Source organism: Crotalus tigris, unplaced genomic scaffold (assembly GCF_016545835.1).
Source record: "Crotalus tigris isolate CLP2741 ecotype Arizona unplaced genomic scaffold, ASM1654583v1 scf7180000017638.2057652, whole genome shotgun sequence".
Classification (NCBI taxonomy): Eukaryota; Metazoa; Chordata; class Lepidosauria; order Squamata; family Viperidae; genus Crotalus; species Crotalus tigris.
In genome coordinates, this window is record NW_024096531.1 from 1703612 (window position 1) to 1723347 (window position 19736).

At 38.7% G+C, this 19736-nt stretch overlaps 1 protein-coding gene across 3 annotated transcripts in view; it reads right to left on the reverse strand.

Annotated features, from left to right (window-relative positions):
• Positions 1–2720: 2720 nt before the first annotated feature.
• JADE2 (jade family PHD finger 2) overlaps positions 2721–19736 on the reverse strand; it is a 227688-nt gene continuing 210672 nt past the window's right edge. For all 3 annotated transcript variants that reach the window (XM_039334885.1, XM_039334884.1, XM_039334883.1), the window contains exons 11-12: positions 12373–12501; positions 2721–8726 (exon numbers count right to left, since the gene is read on the reverse strand). In XM_039334885.1, coding sequence (XP_039190819.1) covers positions 7834–8726; positions 12373–12501 — 1022 coding nt within the window. In that variant the 3' untranslated portion in view covers positions 2721–7833. The remainder of the gene's footprint in view (positions 8727–12372; positions 12502–19736) is intronic.

A 19736-nucleotide genomic window follows, 5' to 3' on the forward strand; every position in this document is an offset into this window, starting at 1 on the left:
CCCATTTGGTTTCTACTTAGGCTTTGCCTAACTTTGCAAATGAAATTTAAGGAGAAATGATCATTTTGAGTCCTGTGCATTCATAATGTCTCTTTCACTCATCCTCATTTTTGTAGAGATCATTCTCTGTGCATTTTTTTCTCATCCTGTGTAGGTTAAACTAGGAGGTTATGGAAATAGAATTTAGCAGTAGTGAACCATTTCATTGCATGGGCATGTCCACGAGATCACCAAGTCCCTTTATGTAACTTGCTGATTTAAGAAGAAGGGGTCCAAGTGTTTCCCTCTTCTTTCCTGCACGTGATGCTGGACATGGAAAGAAGGAATTGCTGTTGTGCCTGAGACTGTCTTCTCTATTACAGGGGCTGAGAACTTATCAGTACCGGAGCAGAATATGGAGCCCCAGTGGGAAAAGCTTTTTCAGTGGGCTTTCCTTTCCCTCAAACTCACTCCAGGAACTTTGGTAGAGGGAAAACATAGGAGGCCTTACAAGGATTCTACTATTGTCCGAAGACGTTTTGGTTTAGTTTACAGGAGATTTAGAAATCCCAATCTGAGATAGGGGATCTGAATTATTTAAAGCCAGCAGGACCTCCGTTCTAAAATGTGCTATTAGTGAAAAGCAAGATCACTTGTAACATTTTTCTAATCTACTCTGGTTCAGAGGTTCATTGTTCCAGCAGGAACTAATCGGATTTCTCATAAGTTTTATTGTAAACTGCCCAGAATCATTTAGGTGAGATGGGTGGTGTAGAAATGTGATGAATAAATGAATGAATGAATATAAAATTTCCATTTGCAGTGCATTTGGCCAGCCAAATCATATAGAGCAGGGATGTCAAACTCGCAACGTCACTGATGTGTCGCGACATATCGTGACTTTTTCTCCATTGCTGGCAATGTGGGTGGGTGCGGTTTCGGCATGACGCCTCCAGCCCATGGGCCGGCAGTCTTGACATCCGATACAAAGGATAAAGAATGCAGGATTTGGAGGCTAGTATTGCTGATTCATCAGTGGTGATCAATGATATATATATGGAAGTACATTATTTTAGAACAAGGGTGTCAAACTGCTGGCCCATGGGCCGGTTGCATCATATGGAGGCCACGCCCACCCCAGCTCCAGCAATGAAAAAAAAGTTGCGATATGTCGCGACATGTTACGTGACGCGGCGAGTTTGACACCCATGTTTTAGAAGATGCAGCAGCAGTTTGTGCCTGGAAAAAAGTTTAAAGGGCTTTTAGATTTCTCTGATGTCTTAACTGCCTTCTAATCCTTCAAAAGTCTAAACAGCTGATAAACTGAAGGGGGGCTGCTACAAAAAACTGTTCTATCCCACTCCCTCCCTGCAGAAGTAGGCAAAAATAGCAACAAAAAAGTTTTCATTACATTTTAAAAACTTGACAGGAGAAAATTGCTTGACAATAACCTCATTTATATTTAATTTAAATAGTTAACTTTTTGGAGTTCAATTAAAATGTGTCATTGGTAGCTCACTTGGTGTGTCTTGATCATAAATGAATTCAGAATTATACTTAGCAACTGAGGACTTGAAGAACTGTGTTCTGACCACTATTTGTTTATAACTCCAATTCTAAACACATTTACCTGGTTGTCTACTTAAATGAACTTTAGAATGGGACACTTAGTTTATTTGCCTTTATATGTTTGACATATCTGCTGTTATTTGTATATAGTCAGTGTTTTGGCATTTGGAGATCCAAGGTCATTTGTCTTTCTCATAGGATGCTTTTACTACAAGTAGTTCTTCTTGAACGGATACTTCTTTGGTGACCAAAGCTGCAACAGCACCGGAGGGACTTACAATGGATCTTTGTAATTGTGGCCATTGCCACACAGTTATGACTGTCATACAGGTGCTTGGCAATTATGATGTTAGTGTTTTGTGATCACTATTTGTGACCTTCATTGCTGGCTTCCAACAAGCAAAGTCAATGGGGAAGCCAGCAGGAAATTGGAAATGATGATTACATGACCACAGGATGCTACAACTGTGCAGGATTTGCCTAACAAGTGGAATTGCTGGAATGGCTGGTCCCTGTTACCCACTGTCAAGCAAGGACTACCTGGTACTGTTCACTTATTTAACTTGAAAGCCAGATGACATTAAAGGGAACATATACATTTGGTTTGGTTATACATGACTATGATTTTACACCTAGTTGTTTAGTGTTAATAGCAGAGGTTCTTGTCATATAAAGCTGATCATTTTCTTTGCAATCAACTCCTGTTTTCTCCATCCTCCTCTTCACTAGGTTTCAATATTTAAAGTCTTGTAAGTTAAACATTAAAAACACACAATCCATGCAACTTTAATTCTTGCTCTCTGGGTTGTGTGTAGGAGTGTAAACAATCACTGGAGTGTTTAGTGAACTAGAAAATAGATGAAAATAAGCACTTTGCTTAAAAATCTTGTTCACTCACTGTTCTTTCTTTCGAGACACCCATTTCTGTTATTAAACTATTGAAAAGAGTAGCTCATATCACATTCTGCAACTTTTTTTGTTCTTTCTTGAACTGTGGCACATACATAGCCACACAATTAAGAAATTAAAATTGAACGATGTCATCCATCCTGACAGAAACAATTCATATTGTATATATTCTTATTAAAGTCTTGTGGACGCTTGTGGGTATATTAAAGAATGGTTTCCTTTAATACTGAGTTAACTGGCCTGCTAAATATTCAATATTCAGATCAAGGTACACAGAAAACACATCTTTATTGACTGCATTTGCTAACACATTGAAGAATGCAAAGGTATTTCTTTTTGCATAAGCAAATGGGCCATGGTCCCAATGTGTATTAAAGCATACACTAAATCGAAACATGATGAAAATTATGGCAGACAGACCTATTCCAAGGCAACACAAACAGCATGCATAATACAGCTTTCACACAGAACAACCTTGATACATTATATTGCTTTAAGGATTAACTAACATGAAAAATGTACAAAAAGGAGAAATAGGTTTTGCATTAATGAAAAATACATTTTTTTCTCTACAAAGGAATTTCTAATACAAGAAAATAAATATTGCAACATAAGCCAAAATAATTTAAAATTGCTCTTTTCAATATATTTTCAATATTTCTCTTTTATATTAACAAATGGCACATCACTTTCTTTGAAACAAAGAAAACAGGTGGCCTTTGCCTCCTGTGACATTCATATTGTTTCCTGTAACTGATACAGAGTGGGCCTGTATTGTGTCAGTGTGGAATGGACCAAAGTGTGCAAGAGATCCCTTAAAGAACAACCAAATTGCCACACCCAGCTAGTAATAGGAAATGGAGCCTTGTGCCAGGTTGCAAGAACAGGCAGGAATGAATTGTACCCTTTCCCCCCCACATTGGAGAGAAATGGCTAATTCTTCACTGTGCTTTTGAGGAAAAGCACTGCCAAACCTTTATTTTTAAAAAATGCAGACAAAATAACTATCAACAAAAGATTCAAAATACACCACAAAAGGTCTGTTTCCAAAAATTGAAGGGGAAATTTGAGTGTATTTGAGCATTTCCCAAAACTGGACTCTTAAGACATTCCATTTAAATCTAAGATTTCAAAAACAATGTTGGATCCTTATTAATGAACACAAAAATGAGCTTTACTATAGCCATGTTAATACATAATCATGATGCTAACAGGATTCACCCTTTACAGTGCAAATGTCAATGCCTGAAGTTCACACATTATTGGATTAAAGACCTTTATGTAATAAAATAGACCATTTATGCTTCCCCCCCCCTATTCATTTCAAAATACATTTATAATGCATCAAAAATATTTTTCACATACAATTCCTTTTTCCTTTATGCAAATCTCTCTAGCTTCTACAAGAAAAGAGGCAGGTGCTAAGTAGCAAAGGAAGATTGGCATTCTCCTTAAAAGGGTTTTGACGAATATGCACATAGCTGTCAACTGAGCAGCAGCTAACAGAGACACTACTGGAAACAACACAAAAGAACAGATTTTAAGTAATTCAGAGCTGGATCTTAACCGTGACAAAACACTGGGTTGTGTGATGAGCAACTCCCTTCGACAGCTAGCTAGATATATCAAGCCTCAAATACTAGAGAAGACTTTGATTTAACCATCTGGAGCATTTCACTGTGTTTATTCCATCACAAGGCAATACTATTATTGGGGGCACAAACAAAATAAAAACAAAAAATGGGCCCGCTGGCATCCCTTTGATGGCCTTCAGAGTGGGTAGCTTGGATTTGGAAGCAAACTCTGTGCCTTATCAACACTTTAAACTCCCAGCCTCCCTCTCTTGCCATATGAGGCCCTGCCCACTTTTGGACTGCAAACTTCAGCAAGCTCCCCTGAGTGCAGCCACTGAACTAACGGAAATTGTGTCCTCCTCCATATTACATCACAACAGCTGGCAGGGCTTCTTCTTTAATCCCACAGACTGAAATCAAGTCCAAGGCACTTACTGGACTTCACTGTAACTATCTTGGCAACTTTAAAGAGGCATGGACTACAACTCGCAGAATTCTGCGAATTGCAGTCCATACCTCTTAAAAGCTGCCAAAGTTTAGAAACATTGCTATAGAGACATTGTGAACGCTTGTGAATATTACTTGCAGTCTGAACATATTTTTTTTTAAAATTCCAAATCCATATTCCTCATTTGCAAAAATACATTCCCTCCATGAACCCAACATTATCGAGTTCTGTCATTCAGAGAAAGAGCTTACATACTTCCCCATAAATTTTTAACAAACAATTGAAGTTTGTATGTGGATTTTTACCAATTCATGCTACCTGCCTGAAACACACAGTAATATACAATATAAGAGGTGGAAAGCTGCAGGAGGAATTATTGAAAACTCTTTATTTGCTGGCAGAAGCCCCTCTGGAGTCAAACCTGTGAGGGGAAGGTCAATTAAAGTTATTAGAAAAAAAATGGGTTCCAGTTTGTGAAATCTTTGATATTCTTTTTCTCACATACAGTTCTTACTCTCCATACAACAAAGCCCAGTGTAGCCTTGTAAACATTTGCTCTCGGCAAAAAACATGATAGCTAAAGTAATATGAGTGTATCATATAGAAAACTCCATTCGACTCTATGAAGTCCCACATGAATACAGGCTATCTCGTTCCCTTCAGTTTTAAGGAAGACTGTGAGTCAGCAACTTTCAATGAGATTTTTGTGATACATTTATCTACCGGTATATATATCATTGTTAAGATTGCACTGGAGACTCTGGACCATGGCAAAGTAGTAATTATTTTTGCATTAAAAAAAAAAAGTTTCACAACAGCATTCACAGTAAAAAATGGAGTGTCCTATCCTTCTATATATCAGTCTTTAGTTTGGTTGTTCTTTAAAGTTTACTCCTTTTGCTGTCTTGTATTAAGTGAGCAAGCAAGTAATGCAGTAGCTGGCAAATGAAGCTGCATACAGCAAGATTTCTGGATTTTTTGAACTAAAGCGCACGGAAGCAAGATCCATTAAAGGCAGCATATTGATTATTTGTATGACATAACTAGGATATTGTAGCTAAAGTCTAGCAAGCTTGATAAGATAAAACTAAGTCCTATTTACTGTATTTAACATTATCTGAACATACCAAGCCTTGAAGATGGAATAAAATTTACTTGCCAATCCACATGTTAGGCTACTAACATTGAACTGTTCCATTTCGGTCAATGATTTGAAAAACAATTTTGCAAACAGAACTTATATCAGTAAAACACTGATGTATATTTGGCAACTGATTTTGGTTTCTTTCCAGAATAGAGATTTCTCTAAATTATAGCTCAACTGGAGTAGTATTAAGGACTTCAGAAGGCTGGTAAAAATAATGTGACTTTCAAAAAAACAAAAGAAAAAAGGATTGCCAGTATATGGCATCAGAGAACAAAAAAAAACCAAAAAAAAACAACAATATTGCTCTTAGTGCAGTGAACAAGCAACATCAGAAATCACAATGGTGGAAGTGGTTCAAATGACAAAAGCATCATCTTCAGCAAGCTTGCAAAGTGAGTCATGAATACGGATTTAGTCCTTTAGTGACTCAACAGCTTTTGCTCATAGTTAAATTTCTGGTTTCTGGCTGTGCTATTCTTTGGCATCCATAAAATAATTTCACAGATTCATCAGAATTACAAGATGCTTTTCTCCCCCAGTTTGAAAGTGTCCGAGTGTGCGTTATGTAAGGATATGTGTGTGTGCGTATATCACATACACACACATACACACACACACACAATTTATATTCAAAGTTACCTATCATCAGCAAAAATGTTTAGTGAACTTCACTTGTCTTTTTATTTTACTTCCCTGAGCTTACACTGGGGCTACTCCCATCAAGCCTGTAGTAAATCTCAAAACCTTGACTGTAACTTTGAAGCCAAAATTGAATCAATAGTGTAACGAAGTGCAAACTTGGAGATCTACATGACTCGTAAGTCACACCAGCTTTTAAACAACATTTAAGGCTTATTAGAAACATCTGATGTACAGTATTACTGAAATATTTAGAATGTTGACTTCTGTGAATCACTCTCTTAGGATGTGTTGATGGCTCACTAACAAGTTTTTACTTTGAAAGAAAAGGAAATAAGGGGGAAAAGCCATCAATGTAATTAGTGTTCATAAAAACAAATAAGATGGGAAAGGAAATGTTTCAATGATGCTGCCTCTTCAACCAAGTGACTGCTACTGTACATAAGCAGCTTCTAAAGAGATGAGCCAGAGATTTATTTTGAGTTATCATGAAAGCACAGACTGGAGTTCTTTGAAGCTATTTGAATAATTCCCCCTCTGAGTAATGGAAACATTTCTTCTTCTGATCTTTGTTTGGCCCATACTAGGCTACTTTAACCTGAGGAAATTATGGGGAATGGCTGTAATAATCAAAGGTTTAGGTTTTACCAATGAGTAGTATAAATAATACCCCAAATTACTCTGGAAAGATACTGACAGGGAGCAGAGCAGCTTTAGCGTGGATCTGTAAATTCTATCTACTGAGAGCTTTGGATGGTTCTTTATAGAGCCGCTCAGCTGATAGTTGGAGTGATAAGAGTTAAATCTTGGTTCTTGCCTCCTGGATGGACCCTGATTGAACTGAAGAGGTGAGGAAAAAGAAGGAAAAAAAAAGATTAATAGACCATAAATACAATGTTGTATTCCTCTACCCATTAAGTGCTTTCTTCAAATAAGCTTGTTGTGCTTCTTTAAAAAAAAGAATCGCTTATTTTACTTCATACTTGCACACGAAGACATACACACCGGCAAACCCTGCACATGTGTACATGCATGTACAGGTGCACAGACACACATACCTATGAACATCTATTTTTACTATTCCATGTTCTATGTTGGCTTCCATAGTAGTAATCTCCTTCTGAAACCTGCCCTGAAAGAGACGGTAACATCTGGCAGATCATGAAATCAATTTGCTTAAGTAATGCCCATAAAACTGTCGTCCCTGCATGAACAATAGGCGTTGGCAATCTCAGATCTCCTCATTAAAATCCTGAGATGTCCTGCTTGCTCCTAGAAAACTGATGTCCTTAATAATGTGTATGCTTGCATTCTATGTAACCAAGATATATATGTGACAAAGCCTAACTACTGTGACTGTATAGGAGTCTAAATTGGTGAAGCCTGGAGCTGTTTCTCAAGCGTATAGAGAGAGGAAACAACAGTGCTCATTTCTGAATTATATATACAAATTAAAAACAAAGTAACAAACCAAAATCCTTTGTTATGATACCAGTTGAAATTGGACATGGCAGTTGTTAACTGTATTTAGGCCTCACAAAGCTGTCATGACTGGTCTCAGAGGTGCATTAAGATGCTAAAATACTCATTCTGAAATTATCCTCATTTCCTGAATCTAACTGGCTGTGGTGCCCTCTGCCACTTCCAGATTCTGTGTCAGAGTCACTCATTTCTGCATCCGAAAAGTAGCCATCAGTCTCATTGTCAAAAGGATGCAAAATAACCTTTGATCTTTCATTTTCTGGAGGTCCATGAAGCATTTCGTGCGTCTTGTTCTGTGGTCTTTGAGTCCCTTTGCCTTCTTTTGGTAATTTGAACCTCACCACTGTTTTCAGACTACCTACTGAATCAGGCACTTGAACCAGAGAGTTAGGATCAGTTGGGTTGTATTTCATGACATCCTCATCATTGTTTAGGTTATTTATGAGACTCGGGAACGCTTGAGAATCATTTACTTTTGGAAGAGGAAGTGCTAGATGAGAAGAGCCCTTCTTAGATGTCTTTTTCACTTCACATACCCCTTTACGTTCTGATTGTAGCTTGTCCATACTTTTCTCTGCCTTGCTGTTTCTTAAAACATGGGATAAAGATTTCGTGGTGTTATTTGCCAAATAACTGCTGTTAGTCCATTTATTTGAATCCCCTTCTTGATGTCTTTTAAAGAGGGCATTTAAGCCATTTCTTGCTGTTTTTTTCTTAGTGTGTGTTCGATTTTTACTTTTAGTTTTCTTGGTTGTGTCACTCTGTTTCAATGGGGACTTCAAGGAATGATCCATCATGAAACTTAATAAGGTCTCTTCATCTTGTAAAAGTTCCTCAGAAAGGCCTGGAGTTGTATTTTCACGATGGCCGTTGTTCAAGGACCACTCACTCATTGCCATGTTCTCTGTGGTGATCTGTACAGATTGAGCCAACCAGCTATTGAAGAAGGTCCCAGCAATGGGAAAGGAAGTTGACAAGCCTATTGCAGGAATGAGTAGAAACATAGAATGCATTAAGATCAGTCATTATTTTTTTTACAACTCAATATAAATTCAAGTACTGTCTAATAATTAGATTACAAGAAATCAGTTCAATAATGCAAGAATATCTGAATCACATATGGCAACTACTTTGTGAAGAGCCAACCGTCACATGGTCACTGTATTTTCTGAATGTAATTTTCCTTTTGCCTCACTGTTAAATACAGGTAATCCTTGATTTACAACAGTTTGTTCAGTGACCATTTGAAGTTACAATGGCACTGAAAAAAGTGAGTTATGATCATTTTCACACGTTGTAGCATCTCCATGGACACATGATCAAAATTCAGACGCTTGACAATTGACTCATATTTATGATGGCTGCAGTGTCCCAGGGTCATACGATCAACTTTTGCAAACTTCTGACAAGCAAAGTTAGTGGGGAAGTCAGATTCATCTAACAACCATATCAGTAACCCAACAACTGCAGTGATTCAGTTAACAACTGTGTCAAGAAAAGTTGTAAACTGGGTCAAAAATCACTTAACAAATGTCCCACTTAGCAACAGAAATTTTGGGCTCAATTGTGGTTGTAAGTCAAGGACTATCTATAATGCCCTTTCTAGTGTTACGTTCTTACCTTAATAATATCCAATGCACCCTTTCTGATATTGTTTTTAACTATGAATATATGGGATAGAAATTGCCTGCATGATGCATGAGCATTAAAGGGCTGGAATCCACAAAGGTTTATGCCACAATATATTTGCTAGTTTTTAAGTCACAACAATACTTCAATAGTTTGGAAAAGTGCTGCTAAGCAGGTTCCCTGCTCTTGAGAGATGGAAACCCCTGAATAGCAGTTTTGGATGAATCAAATTATACATGCGAATGAAATAATATTTCAAATAAACAAGCTATTTCACTTACAGGGTAGGGATAGGGAACGGGCAATTTTCCTGGCAGCAAATATCCCATAAATTGGACACCCTGCCAGAAAAAGATCACTCTCCACATGTGCCACCTGCTTTACTTCAGACAGTAGATTAGTTTCTAAAAAAGATCTTAGTGGCTCTTATAATGCTTTGAGGAACAGGTCTCAAACTGTGGAACGTTTTAAAGAAAACCACTAGTAGACTGAACTAAAAATACATGAGGAGCCACTGTAATAGTTGTGAAATGCTCTCGCAGTTCCTGGACTCTATTGACGGCCTGGCAGATTGTTTTAATTTGCAGTTTCCAAACTGCTGCTGGAATTCTGTGATTTTCATGGGCTAATCTGGAGGATACAGAGTGTGGATCACTAGGAACATGCTGTTTTTCTAAACTATCCACAGAATCAGAACTGGCATGATGAGGTTCTCCATCAGTGGACATCAGAACAGATGGACACCAGAAAAGTCCCCTCTAGCTTACAAGTCTCAAAGTAAAGCCAATCTTTCCTTCTGTGTAATAGTCTTTTCAAACACTGGTGTATACAGCAAGTCAAGATTTGGACTGAGGTCATAAGACACTCTCCACCCGCTAAGTCCCTCATTCATTGTACACAGGGAGTTTATATCCCATTGCTTGCTTTACCACCACCCTCCTCCTCCTCCTCCTCCTCCTCCTCCTCCTCCTCCTGACTTTGGGAATATTTTCACTCTTTCGTAACTTCTTCAAAAGCCTGAAATGTAGCTTTCTGGAGCTACATTTTCCCACTGCTTTCATCAGTGAGTAAGCTGAAGAGGGAGTGAAATCCAGAAAGAATGGAATTTCTCCTTAAGATAGGCCCTGCATTTTGAATCAGTATCTCCCTAGAGCTAGGCTTGCTTTCTGCCCTTCCCAATGGGTAAAACTGTTTCAAGGGGGTTGTACGCTCCCAGTGATTTGAAGAACTTAATATGGATTTGGCCAGTAGTTGGGGCTTTGCAAGGGAAGCAATGTTCTGGTCCCTGCTACCATCATCTGTCACCCTCTCACAACAATCCAATCCCATTTTAAGGAGCAACACAGTTCTGTTTAAAGTCATGTGAAATTGCATCCAGAATTAGACTATTGCCCCACACAGATGAACCACAATCTTAACAATATCTCCACCACTGATTAGCCTATTGGTGCCTGTGCAGACTTTTCTCAATTACCGATTGATGCTGCTGATTTAGCCCTTCTAAATGTAATACCTAAAGTATGGATGACCCCATTAAAGAACATAATGGAAAAAGGATAAAATTCTATAGCATCTCAGCATATGTATATATACATATATATATCCATCCCCCATGGATTCTACTGTAACAGTGGTAGCTCAGTGAAATCTGGAATCAAGTAACTTTACGTGATGATTCTAATCGCTAAATTGAAGAATCTGTTCAGAACAACATTATGTGTAAGTGCATGGAGAAATGCAGGAGAAATAAAATCAAAATAAATCTTCAATTCCTGGTCCTTCTCTAGCATCCGCCATTCAGTCACCCATCAGGACAGAGGAGCACCCTGTGCACATTTTTACCAAATGGATGCTGCTGGAGAGAGGGAACTTGGATATTCATAAAGCAGGGGTGTCAAACTCAATTTCACTGAGGGTCGCATCAGCATTGCGGTTGCCCTGGGGTGTGTGTGTGGCCAGAGTGGGTGTGGCCTTCTGGGTGGGCATGATAGAGTGGATGTGGCCTACTGGGTAGGTGTGGCCAGTTCTACATCATTTTCATCAAGGATGACTATGGGGGCCTGGGCAGGAGTGGGACAGATCTGAGGGTCTCTCGCAGAAGGGGGTGGGACCGGGGCAAGTGCCAAGGCATGGTCCACTGGGGCAAGTGCCAAAACAGCCATGACAAAATTGTACATTGGCTCCCAGCTGGCCTGGGCCAGGGCCAAGGCGGCAGGGGCCGTTCCCTCACTGTTTCCAGGATGGCTTCGCGGACCACATGAAACCACTTCGCGGGCCGCATCCGGCCCCCGGGCCTTGTGTTTGACACGTCTGTCATAAAGGGTCCATAACAGTGAACATGGCCAATCTGAAACACATATTTACAGTGGTTTGTCCTGTCCACCAGCCCCACAAAATCATGTCTGTTGTTCCTATGCCCCATGTTCTTTTCTCTGGATACAAATAGCACAGCCTGCAGAAGTCCATTGCTTTTATTTTCTAAGGCTATTAGATGGGCTATGTGGAATCTAGAGACATTTTAGAAGAAAAGCTAATGCTATATAAAAAGTAAGCAAATAAAAATGAAGTTAAGTAGTACAGAGAGCCTGGCAAGTACAAGAGACACATCCCCTAACACACCGATGCCTGCATACCACAAAGTCTATCCCCAACTGTGATGGTTTTTGTGTCATAACTAAATGATCCAATTAAACAGCTGCATCCAAGAATATCTATACAGTGGAACAGCCATTATATACATGAGCACTCTGCCCAGAGGAATGCCATCTGCAGTTTGCAAAATATTATTCCCTATATATCTGACACAAACAAGTATGAATACAAAAAAACACAACTCCCGTTTTTCAAAAATTATCCCGTACAGCTCCAATGAATATGAGTCGAAAATATACTTAAAACATTAATTTCTCAGAAAATATTTTGAGTATTTACAACCTCATCTATGTGACTCTGCGGGCTTGATAGGTTTCAAACGTATATTTTGAAGCTCAACTTACCCAGCTGTCCCAGTACTAACTCATTCCCTGATTTTCTCTTTTCTTTCTTCTCAGGACTGCTTTTTCTATCATCTCTTCCTTTTCTTTTTGGGTCGCTTCTCCTTCCTTTTGTTCTCTTCTCAGCTTGTTCTGTTCAAATTTAAAAACAGAATGAATCACTGCTTATTAATTTAAAACACTGGTTTCTTTCACATTCTTCAAAGTATCTTATGGTGAATTAAATTATGTACAATATGCCAGATAAAACAAGAAAATAAGTTAACAATTTTAAACATACAGTAATATGTCCAATCAGAGAGCCAGTTTGGTGTAGTAGTTAAGGCATCAGGCTAGAAACCAGAAGATTTAAGTTCTAGTCCTACCATAACACAAAGCCAGATGGGTGACCTCAGCCCTAGGAAGAAGACAATGGCAAACCACTTTCAAAAAACCTTGCTAAGAAAACTGCAGGGACTAGTCCAGGTAGTCACAAGGAGTCAACAATGAATCTAAGATAGCAAATGAAAATAAAAATGTGAATCAAAAAAATGAGTCAAAAGAAGAATCAGACTAGAGCACGTGTGTCAAACTCACTGCGTCACATGACATGTTGTGCTGTATTGCAACTTTTTTTGCATTGCCAGAGCTGGGGTGAGTGCAGCCTCCACATGATGCAACCAGCCCAGGGGCCGGCAGTTTGACACCCCTGGCTTAGAGTCTCTATGGAATCACAAATGGACTAAAGTCCAATCCCTTTTGAATTCTGTTGACGCTTATTTAACCCCAAGATAATGCTGATCGTTAGTGGAATAGATTCTTGTGCGTAGGCATGATTAGTAATAAATCAGTCTAATTGGAACTTCACATGTGGTCCTGATCTTTCAAGTACCGGCCTGGAGAAGGTCTTTGGTGCCCGGATTGGGCTGCCGGAGGGCTGCGGAAGCGTCCCCCAGCTTCAGATCTGGGCGGCGGCAGCCTGGAGAAGGTCTCCAGCACCCAAATTGGGCCACCAGACGGCCACAGAAGCATTCCCCTGGCCTCACATCTGGGAGGAACTGCAGCAGAGAGGAGATGGATCTTTTCAAGGGGAGTTCAGCGTGGCAGGAAGGGAGGGAGAAGCATGAGGTATCTTAGTGGGTAGGAGAGACCTTGGGGCCTGTTCTATCACTAGGCCCTCCATGGCCTTCCCCACCCTGAGATACCTCATGTTCACTTAACAAGCTGCGTGGGTCTTAACAAGCAAGGGAGTGATCTCGTTCAAGGTACAAGATTTACTCCCATGAGTTTTCAAGTGATGAGTGGAATGGGCAGGCTCCATTACACTCGTAACTCAAGGACTACCTATAGTGCTGATCATTAGTAGAGTAGATTAATATCAAACACAAAAGATCAGGACCAAAGGTGAAGTTCCAATTAGACTGATTTATTACTAATCATTCCTATGCACAAGAATCTATTCCACTAACGATCAGCACTATCTTGGGGTTAAATAAGGGTCAACAGAATTCAAAAGGGATTGGACTTTAATCCATTTGTGATTCCACAGAGATTCTAGGCTGATTCTTCTTTTGACTCCACCCCCAGGTTCTGCCACTCCTTCTCCTACAGTCTTATTATTTAAATTAATTAAGACCATTAGGCGGACTATCTGAATTAAACACAATAATCCAATTTTACATTCTGGTGGTTCCTCTTGGCTGTGATTCTGAAGTCATTATACAGACTATGCATATTTATATTTGGGTCAATAAAACATTACAGATTTTGCAAGAGTATGTCATGTCATTATTATCCTTTCTCTAAGGCTACAATTCCATTTCAATGTAATTTCCACATTTTCAGTATAATCTTAGTACATAGTTAATAATTTACAGAACAGAAATTTGAGATTATGAAGGACTAAGGTTAAAAAAAAAAGATGCAAAGGTGGCAAAATTCCAAAATGTATTCAGTGGAATCGTGCCAGATGGGACCATGATCCAATGATAAAATACATGCTTCACCTACATACAATACCAGATTTAACCTTGGACATCCACCGCTAGTAACTGATGTAAAAGATCTTTGCTGGTGAACTTCTAGCAATTTTCTCAGTTTTCACTAGCTTTGACTCCTTCACGTTGGAGGTCAAATATTTTGCTGGCAATTACATTTATAAAACAAGTTTATGAAGATAACATTGGTAGCCATTTAAACACACATTTTCTGGACCAAAGTTTAGTAAAGGTTGCACAAGAGCACGTTTATTATTCTTATATCCTGCTACGCCGCCTGAACGGGCCCCTTAGGGCATCCTACAATATTAAATTATAAAACAATTAAAATCCAATTTTAAATGGTCACAAAATATCAATAAATGCTTAACAATTAATTTAAAATAGCCGTCTAATAAATCTGCAGGGCAACACAAAAAAGCAGAGCAATAAAACCGGTCATTTTAAAATTAAATCTGTCCTGCTCTCTAACTACCTGCTACAGTAGAAGCATTTGGCTAATTTTTTGGATGGGGATGCTTCCTCAAGGACGAAATTCCAGAAGTCATGAAAGGGAGGCCAGGCCTACATTTCCATTTTGTCCTTTCAAAAATATCTCGGAGTTCCCACTGGCTTCTCTAACTTCATTGGATGATTGCTTGTCTTCTGACTGCTCTCGCAAGCCATCTGCCCTTACAGGCAATAGTAATTAGGTCTGCCATTTTCTCCCCCTCCCCCTGCACAAATGGTTGGACTACCTCATTTTTTCTTTTGGATTTATTTACACTCACACTTGAATAACTACAGGTAGTCCTCAACTTATGTCCACAATTGAGCCCAAAATTTCTGTTGCTAAGTGATACAGTTAAGTGAGTTTTGCCTCACTGTATGACTTATTTTGCCACAGTTATTAAGTGAACCACTGCAGTTGTTGAGTTAGTAATGGGGTTGTTAAATGAATCTGTCTTCGTCATCTGAGTTTGCAAAAGGCAACAGCATGACCCCAGGATACTGCAACCGTCATAAAGATTAGTCAGTAGCCAAGCATCTGAATTTTGATCTTATGACTATAAGGATGCTGCCAGGGCTATCAGTGTGAAAAATGGTCATAAGTCCCTTTTTTGCAGTGCCGTTGTAACTTCAAATGGTCATTAATGAACTGTACTTCAAGCTTTTAGCTCATCGCTAATTCTTATTAATTGCAATGGGTGCATAAGGAACGGCCTTAGAAAATAGAGAGTGAACTTTCACAAGGAATCTGTATTAAGGTGCCAAACATCTAGAAAAACAAATGTGTCTATCTGATTCTATCCTTGATGGGATGGCTCTTTTCTGGATTATAAGCCTCTTACTGGGAGTGCAAACATGTTGTGGTTTTGTCTCTCTTATCCCAAGAGATCTTGATGTAATGCTACACAGCAGTTTATAAAGCACCCACTTTTGGAAGTTTCTGCCTAATGCAAGTCAGTTGTGCTTAGCTGCTACTTTGTGGTTAGAGCTACCAAGATGAAAACACAGCAGGTCTTGCCTACTACTGTATGAACTTATTCCTAAATCTCCAGAATGGGCTGCCATCACAACAAGAATACTGGAGTTAAGTACCATTGGTTTAAAGCAATTAGGCCTTTGTTGCAGCCAGTTAATAAACCACTATTATCCTTTTAATATAGGATTTATATTTGCAGGCTTGCCAATCAAAGATTTTTTTTCTCACAATTACTGAACCAATTTCCAGGAAGAAAAGCAAAGCAGAATTGATGTTTGCTCAGTTCCTGCCAGCGAACTGGAGAAGGGCAGACACATTTTTCACTTGACTTAACAAATGAAATATATGGCTTTGTTTAGATGGTGCAGTGCTTCCAAACAACAATATCAATGCAAGACTTTTTGAAAAAGAAGCCTGTCAAAAGGAACAGCTGCATTTCAAAGCCTGACAACTACAGGGTTGTTTTTCAGTTCACAGAAGATAGATAGGGGAAAAGCAGCTTTCAGACTGGCAACCTTTCCAAGCTTTAGGAGACATCGCCTGCCTAAAAGATTATTCATCAGCCACACAATCGACCACCAAATTCAGCTTGTCCATTAATGTGCCAAATACATTCTACACGCAGTTGTACATTAACTAAGATGCATGCAGCAATTAATAAACCTATACTAGATCAATGATAAAGGAGGAACGGGTCTTCCCTCTGTGAAGGAGAAAAACAGACAGCAAGACAACTTAGGTTAATCTGAACAATTCAACAGGAAAACAAGCCAAACCATGTAACTACAGGGCGTCATTGATTTACAACCATTTGCTTAGTGACCATTCCAGGTTACAATAGCACTGAAAAATGTCACTTACAACCAGTCATCACACCAACAACCAATGCAGCATCTCCAGAGTCATGTAATCAAAATTTGGTTGCATGGCATCTGGCATGTATTTACAATGATAACAGCATCCTGGGATCACATGACTGCCATTTATGACTGTCCCGGCCAGCTTCTGGCAAGCAAAGTCAATAGGGAAAGCCGGATTCGCTTAAAGACCACATGATTCACTTAACAACTACAATGATTTGCTTAACAACTGTGGCAAAAAGTCATAAAATTGAGTGCAACTCATTTAACAACCACCCTGCTTAACAATGGAAATTCTGATCTCAACTGTAGTCATAAGTTGAGGACCACCTATATACCAAAATGAAACTTAAGAATATTGGAAATAAGGATGCTCAGCTAATCTTCAAAGCCTATCAGCATCAATCAGGTTGGTGTTTCTTCACAATGCCACTCGTAGGGCTATAATTCACACTGCAACTCATTACTGAGAGGGTAATGATTCTGTAATCATAATAAAAAACGAAGTTCACCCTTCTATGTTTCCCAGAATACAAAGGGGAATAAGGAACAGTGAAGTACATTAAGTTAAACATGATATAAAATGTTCATTTATTTAATAATTATTAATCAAATTTATATGGCCTCCCATCTCCCCAAAGGGAACTCTGTGTAGTGCACAAGTGCACAACAAAAACAGGTAAAAGTCACAGATTTAAAAAAACCCACAGATATATATAAAAACATATAAAAATCACATTAACAATAAATATTATAAAAATAGAGATACCAACTCTTTCAATCTATTTCAGTCTACTGATTTCCATTAGAAAAGATACCTTACCAAAAACTGCTGGCTGTCAAAATGTTTGACATGAAACCTGTAATTTCTGATCTAGGCTCTAACGAGGATAAGACTTGGATGATGTGTAGTGTATTTCTTTCAAGTAAGATTGCTGAGAAAACTAAACTGGACAAAGAGGACAACCTAATGCCTACAACATTGGCAAGGGACATGGAGGCTGATTCAGTGGCACTGGAGGAGGGGAAAGTGTTTCTACTCCCTGATCCATTTCCTGAGCATAATTATGCCTCAAATCTGTTATTTGTCCCATTACAGAAATGTATATACGCAGGCTGATTACCACTCAGAATCTCTCTGGAAACAGAGCAGGGAAAACGGTAGCTCTGGAGAGAAGCAATTTTCATCAGGAAAATGGCATGGGAAAAGGGTTAATGACCTGGGTTGCTCCTTCTTCCCTGGCCTCCTATGCTTATTTGCCAGCGCTTAGAAGCAAAACATTCAATAATGGATCTGTGTTTCTTTATCCACTTTGGTTCTGAATTTGTTGGTAATATAAGAGTAACAAAACAAGAAATATGGAGCAGGGTGCACTGAAACCAGCCATATTTCCCATCTTTCTCTCTAGGGCAGCTTGGGATTGATGGATGGGTATTATAAAACCAAACATCTGGAGGGATTCATGACAGAAAAGGCTACTTTCTGGTTTACAGATGACATATCCCCCAGTCTGTAGCAAAGACGATGAGTGAAATACACCACTCAGAAACTGAGAAGCAAAACAATGTATTTTCCAATCGCTCTCAGAGGAAAACAACTTTTAATCATCCTGCTAGTCCCAACCTTCTGTGCAGACCACTGAAGAGGCATACGCATGAGGATCAGTGTTGGCTCTATGTGGCACGTCACACGGTGCATCTGATGTTTTTGAAGGAAAGCAGACAGTGGCAGACTCAGTAATCAACGAGGCTCATGAAGTTGTTTTTGCCACAACTCATGGAATGGTACATCAAGCAATATTCCTTGAAAAAGTGGGTCTTTTAAAAATACCTTTACAGATGTTTCCAACAAGAAAAAATATTTACTGGAACATTCCGATTCAATAAATCAGTTGTAATAGTTGTTGTGATAGTATTAGTTGTGATAGTTAACACTCCAGGAATAATATGTTTCAGGATTTATTCCAATTTTTAAAGCTTTCCCAGAACAGCCTTAAAAAAATTCCCATTTTTCAAAACGGATGAAAAACAAGCAGGGAAAATATATGCCCTGTGTCTTCCAATCTGTCCATATCTTTTTCAAGGGAAGAACTTTCTCTTCCTTTTGTTGGAAAATCTTCCTAAGCCTTTGCTAAATAGGATGTTGAAGCAGAAGGGCCAAATAGGATGGATTCCAATTTTTTTTCAACTGCATAAGCTATTGATATTTCTGGGTTCAATTCAAATCCTAAACATCTTTACAGTGCTAAGAAACTTTGGTTCAAAATACCCTATGATATGCTTGCTCCCAAATGAACCAACCTGAACTCTGAGATTACCTGGAAAGCATCTAATTCATAGCTATTCCCACATATACAAATTCCCTGCTTTGGAAAATAAATTATATTTTGTGACTATAAAGTTATACTGTTTAGATTTCTGTAACTTTATGTTTTACAAGCCAAATATTCAAAGAAACCACAAGTGACAGAAAAACAAGGTCAATTTAAACACATTTCCAAGAAAGCAATGTGGTTTGGACAAAAAGAAGTTCTGTGCTGCATTTCAAAAGATCAACATATAAGTTCCATGTATACTTTCAATTTATTTAACAGTCCTGTGACCACTGGGAATACAGAATTATATGAAAAAATAAAATCGATAGTTACTTGCCCAATGATATTCTGAACAGAAAATAGGTATAAAAATAATTGGCATTCGCTTATCTAGCATATAACAAAGCATGAAGACAAGGTTGAATGAAAGTCTTCTCTGTGACAGAGCAAAAACAATGAATCTACAATTTACAATGACAAAAAACAGCTTTAAAATGCTTCTTTCTGATTATAGAAGGCGAGATCAGAAGGAGGCCTAAATATTAAATGCCAAGTTTATGGTTCAAAGTCATAGAACATGGGACCACATTGGTGGTCTTGAAAAAATTATTAGGGTTGTACTTGATTACTACTTGAAGTGGATACTCCTTGGAAATTCCCAGGGTGGTGCAGAAGGCTCAGGAAAAAGTACCATTTGACTTAACAGGAACAACAACAAAACATTTCCAGTAGAAAATGGATTTCTTCCATA